This window comes from Hypanus sabinus, chromosome 2 (genome assembly GCF_030144855.1).
Source record: "Hypanus sabinus isolate sHypSab1 chromosome 2, sHypSab1.hap1, whole genome shotgun sequence".
Lineage (NCBI taxonomy): Eukaryota > Metazoa > Chordata > Chondrichthyes > Myliobatiformes > Dasyatidae > Hypanus > Hypanus sabinus.
The window spans coordinates 97,125,313-97,131,312 of record NC_082707.1 but is presented as its reverse complement, the minus strand read 5'-3'; the positions used below and the strand labels follow the sequence as shown (position 1 = coordinate 97,131,312).

General features: G+C 40.3%; 1 protein-coding gene across 4 annotated transcripts in view; it reads right to left on the bottom strand.

Annotated features, from left to right (window-relative positions):
- Positions 1-803: 803 nt before the first annotated feature.
- The window catches only part of pigx (phosphatidylinositol glycan anchor biosynthesis, class X), a 24,021-nt gene continuing 18,824 nt past the window's right edge, over positions 804-6,000 (bottom strand). For all 4 annotated transcript variants that reach the window (XM_059950985.1, XM_059950965.1, XM_059950956.1 and 1 more), the window contains 2 exons: positions 5,594-5,694; positions 804-4,830 (listed from right to left, as the gene is read on the bottom strand). In XM_059950985.1, the coding sequence (XP_059806968.1) occupies positions 4,687-4,830; positions 5,594-5,694 (245 nt within the window). In that variant the 3' untranslated portion in view covers positions 804-4,686. The remainder of the gene's footprint in view (positions 4,831-5,593; positions 5,695-6,000) is intronic.

The following is a 6,000-nucleotide window of genomic DNA, read 5'->3' as shown; positions in this document are numbered from 1 at the left end:
TTCTGGTTGCCTCACTACAGGAAGGATGTGGAAGCCATAGAAAGGGTGCAGAGGAGATTTACAAGGATGTTGCCTCGATTGGGGCGCATGCCTTATGAGAATAGGTTGAGTGAACTCGGCCTTTTCTCCTTGGAGTGATGGAGGATGAGAAGTGACTTAATAGAGCTGTATAAGATGATGAGAGGCATTGATTGTGTGGATAGTCAGAGGCTTTTTCCCAGGGCTGAGATGGCTAGCACGAGAGGGCACAGTTTTAAGCTGCTTGGAAGAAGGTACAGAGGAGATGTCAGGGGTAAGTTTTTTTCCCTCAGAGAGTGGTGAGTGCGTGGAATGGGCTGCCGATGACATTGGTGGAGGTGGATACGATAGGGTCTTTTAAGAGACTTTTGGATAGGTACATGGAGCTTAGAAAAATAGAGGGCTATGGGTAACCCTAGGTAACTTCTAAGATAAGAACATGTTCGGCACAGCTTTGTGGACCGAAGGGTCTGTATTGTGCTGTAAGTTTTCTACGTTTCTATGTTACCCTTTCTCCTGGGAAATCCCAATGTGCTATGTATGCATACCCCAGGGAATCTAACTGGTCTGACCAATCTACAAGCATCCCATAACCCATCAGTGAGACTCCCAAATCCTGCACTCTTGTTGGTCCACTCAGGACTTGGCATTGCTCATACAGGGGTCCTCTCTCTTACATGATCTTCTAAGATATTCATCTTCTCAAGCGGACAAACTCTGCTTGCAGTGCCAAATGTAACATGGAATCAGGTTCCCAGGTTTAGTGAGTGAGACAGAAGACAATGACTATGAAAAATCATTTATTTACAAACAGTAAAAGATTCCACCAAACATCCATGCTCCTCTGAGTTACACAGATTCCAAAACTAAATATTCAACAAAGAGATATTTAGCTAAGACCTTTAAGTCTAAACCATGCTTTCCCAATAGTTCTTCAGCACTGGTTTCGACCTCAGTGTGAAGTGCGCTCCAGGAACTAAAGGAAAGAGACCATGCCTGAAACAGGACTCCAATGCCCTGGTACGCAAACCAACCAATGGGAAACGGCGATGGCAACTTTTAAACGGGCCAGTTAATGACTGACACGGTGGATGCAGCTTTCAACCAGTAAATAAGCCATTCTCCACACGACACCGAATATATATCCAGTCACTTAGAATACTTACAATAATTTATGTACAGGTAAATTATAACAAGGTATTCTAAGGGATGTTTATGTTTGAGTCAGTGGACAGGACTGGATTCAGGTCTTCGGGTCTAAATGAATATGCCAAATTTGTCACTGACTTCATTAAAACCTGTGTGTACGTGGGTGTGCCTACGCTTACATACATGAATCAAAAGCCATGGATAAACCAGGAGATTCATAGCTGCTGAGGATGAGATCTGTGGCATTCAAGTGTGGTGATCCAGGACTATACAAGGCGGCCAGGTACAACTTATGGTGGGCTATCTTAAGACCAAAGGAACAATTCTGATTAAAGTTAGAGGCTGAATTGGAAGCATGTCAACTGTGGCAGGGGTTTCAGTCCATTAGTCCCAACAAAGTGAAATCTAACATCATGAATGGCAGTGATGCTTCACTCCCAGTTGAGCTTAATACCTTTTCTGCACATTTTCAAAGGGAGAATAAAACTACAGCAATAAGGATACCTGCAGCATTTGGTGACCCTGTGATCTCTGTTTTGGAGGTCACGTCAGAACATCTTTCAAGAGGATGAATGTTCACAAGGTGACAGGCCCTGATGGTGTACCTGGTAGGGCTTTGAAAACCTGTGCCATCCAACTAGTGGATATGTTCAAAGACATTTTCAATCCCTCTTTGCTATAGTTGGAAGTCCCCACCTATTTCAAAAGGGCAACACTCATACAAGTGCCCAAGAACAGCAGGGTGAGCTTCCACCCAGTAGCTCTCACATCTATGGTGATGAAGTGCTTTGGGAGGTTGGTCATGGCTAGAATCAACTCCTGCCTCAACAAGGACCTGGACGCACTGCTATTTGCCTTTCGCCATAATGGGTCTACAGTGGATGCAATATCATTGGTTCTTCACAAGCTTTGGATCACCTGGACAGTACTAATTCATATCAGGCTGCTGTTTATTGACTACAGTTCAGTGCTTAACACAATCACTCCTACAGTTCTGATCAAAAAGCTCCAAATCCCAGACCTCTGTAAATCATGCTTGCAAATCCCTTTGCAACTGGATCCTCAACTTCCTCGCCAGAAGACCACAGCTTGTGTCAATTGGAAATAATATCTCCACCTCACTGATAATCAACACTGACCCAGCTCAGGATGTGTGCTTAGCCCACTGCTCTACTTTCTCTACACATGACTGTGTGACTAGGCACACTCAAATGCCATCTATTGTTGGCAGAAATTCAAATGGTGTCAAAAAGCCATACAGGAGTGAGATAGTTCAGCTGGTTGAGTGGTGTCACAGCAACAATCTTGCACTCAGTGCCAGTAAGACCAAAGAATTTATTGTAGACTTCAGAAAGGGTAAGAAGAGGGAACACACACCAGTTCTCATAGAGGGATCAGAAGTGGAAACAGGAAGCAATTTTAAACTCCTGGGTGTCAACATTTCTGAGGATCTATCCTGGACCCAACATATCAGTGCAGTTACAAAGAAGGCATAACAGCAGCTATATTTCAATAGGAGTTTGAGGAGATTTAGTATGTCACCGAAGACACTCTACAGATGTACCATGGAGAGCATTCTAACTGGCTGCATCACCCTCTGGTATGGTATGAGGTGGGGCACTGCACAGGTTCGAAATAAGCTGCAAAACATTGTACACCCAGTCTGCTCCATCATGGGCAAAAACCTCTCCAGCATCCAGAATATTTTCAAGGAGCAATGCCCCAAAAAGGCAGCATCCATCATTAAGAACCACATCACCCAGGACATGCCCTCTTCTCATTGCTATCATCAGGAAGGAGGTACAGGAGCCTGAAGGCACACACTCAATGATTCAGGAACAGCTTCTTCCCCTCTGCCATTCCATTTCGGAACAGACATTGAACCCATGAACACTATCTCACTACTTTTTTTTGCATTACTTACTTAAATTAACTATATATTTTTTCATAGTTTTTATTATATATTGCAATGTACTGCTGCTGCATAATGACAAATTCCACGACACATGTCGGTGATTCTAACATATGTTGTGAAATGCACAATGTAATGTGTTGACAGCTATTAAATGTCATCCTGACCTTAAAATTGTAACCTCCCCCCCTCAATTGAATGATACCAGAATGGCTTACTGAGGAAAATCTGAGAAATTTTAAGGACTCCACAAGTATTGGAGATAAAAGCCCACATATACAGTACGTGCAAAGTTTATAAGAATATTTCCAGGCTAACTCGCTTCTTGTATTCAGACACCCACTGTTTTCCCACAAAATGTGGTGCCGAACTTGAGGGAGTTTGTGGTTAGCATAGGTATATTATTTCATTTTCCACCACACAAGAACAAGGGTATTTTGAAAAGCATGAGAAAAATACATGAATACTCAGTCCAAGATAAAAGTGAAAGTAGATTCAGCCACAATATTCAAAAGTGTATAAATACTCAAAACGAAAACTCAGTTTACAGTCCAGGAATTTTGCCACAATTAGTTTGGCCTGAGTGGTCATGATATTTTTGTCCCAAATCATGGGAAAATTGAGAATAAAGACACCAAGAACCAGTGGAAAAACACACCACTGTAAGCATGATTGCATATAAAGAACTAATGTAATGTTATACATACAATCCAATGATGCTACATGTCCATTGTGAAGTCTTATTCAGTGGAAGCAGCAGTCAATAATCAAAACAACAGTGTTATATTGTAAACAGGCCTTGCAAAGTTAAGCAGTCAGGTGTAGCATATGTGATTTGTAAATGTTAAATGAATGTCTGTCAGGTCAGATGACCCTAGCTCTTTATGATCTTATAGCACGTTAATTTCTGTAGAATGTCTGTTAATGAGAAACACTAAGAATGTTTGTTAATAGAATGTCTTTCTTCAGGCTTATTGCTTATATGTAAACATTAAAGTACTTTGTAAACTCAAGTAATGTTTTCTGTTACTAGATAAGGAGGAGTTAAAATGACTGATTTATGGGGTTATGCTTAATGCTGTGCTAACGGAGGAGAACAAAGTGTTTATCTCTCCACTTCTGAAGCTTGTGGATAGACTGTGTTGGATTTTCTTTGAACTTTCACGGGAACTGGGATCGTGTTGCTGCCTGCGACCAAAGGCTGGTTTCATCAATCAGAATTCGGAGTTCCCCCGACAGCAGCAACAATCAAGTGGTGACCAAGAACTGTGAGCCCAGAAATCTCTGCCATGTAGTATTTTGTCTGGTTTACTTGTGCTTTTATTTTATGATAACAAATTAGTCTTAAGTTACTTAGTTCTGCTTGTACGCTTGTTACCACATCTCCTGGAAACTCAAACAGTTTGGGTCTGATTAATCCAGCCCATTACACCAGGCTTGTTCAAATTATGTAAAACTGTGATTTCAAAAAAGCCATGAAGATTTCTGAAATCTTCAAAATCACGATATCCATGGCAACCATTAAATCCATGGCCAAATCCATGGTAGTAGTCCATTCCAAAAAGATTGGCAACTGCACCTTTTAACAGTTTCTCATTGTTTTAAAATTAGGATTCAAACTGGCCATGCATCCATACAACTCTCAAAAGTAGACTGCAGCACAGAACGGTAGACAGTAATGTCGCAGCTGTCACAACCAACGCATGCTTCTTCTGCCCAACAGGAACCTCGAGTGTTAAGATTTCTACAACCTGCGAAGAGTCAGAATCATGAGATACAGTCACCTCAACAAGGAAGTTTGTTAACAGGCAGCAATCACATCATTCTACTGCACCTCGATTCTCACAAATCTCAAGCATCACTATTTTCCTGTGGTGCAAGCACTTATGAATATCTGCATGTTTCAGAAGCAACAGTAAACTATGGACATAAAAACATTTATTATACAAAACTAAATCTCCAAATTAGAATTCCCCAATAAGGAGCATTATTTATGGGAGCAGAAATCAGAAAATCATATAGAAATTTCAGTAAATCCAATGTGTGATGTTCATGGTGTTTAAGTTGAGACCTGTAATTCTGGGGTTAGACAATCATTTCTGACTCAAGTTATATAATATCAACACCATGAGACAAGGCAACCACATTTTAGACTATCACCACGACTGGCATTTATCCATAAGTATTAAGAAGTACAAGTGTGAACAAGTAACTTCACAGTAATGTGTTTCAAGAATCTAGGGAATACAGGGGCCAAAAGGTCTGAATGAAGGAATACCATGCAGAGATGTGCTAGACAAACAAAACTTCCCGTTCCACATAATTCTAAGTAATTAAATTCAGAATTTGATTTTTTTCTGTTTTTAAGTAATGTTATTGATTACACTACACTTGCCATAAAGAACTGTCAACATTTCCATTCTGCAGAGGACAAATAGAAAATGCATTCTCAAAGAGATTACAGATTCACCTAATGGGATTAATTAAGTAACGTTAAAGAAACTGTCAACTTACATTCTGATAGGTAATATTCACCCACTGATAGGCACTGGGGTTGCTCACTGAGCAGCGATCTTCAGACACACTAAGGTTCCATCTTACCTGTACTGGATTATCTGTGAGAAACAAGAGAGGACACACAGAAGGCACAAAATCAATGAATTATTAAATAGTATCTTATATACTTTCTGACCAAAGTGTACATCTTGGGGAAGATAAATATTCAAGTAGCTAAGACCAATGTGCATGATTTTATATTATGTGTAAAGAAAAGGATAAAAGAAGATTATGTTCCAGAGTTTTAGAGACTTTAGGTATCACAAGTAAATTTAAATTTCTAGAAGTTTCAGGAGTCTTTTGAAGGAAAGGGAGAATGACCAATAGAAACCAAGTTTACCTGGATAATTACAGCCTAGTTTGCT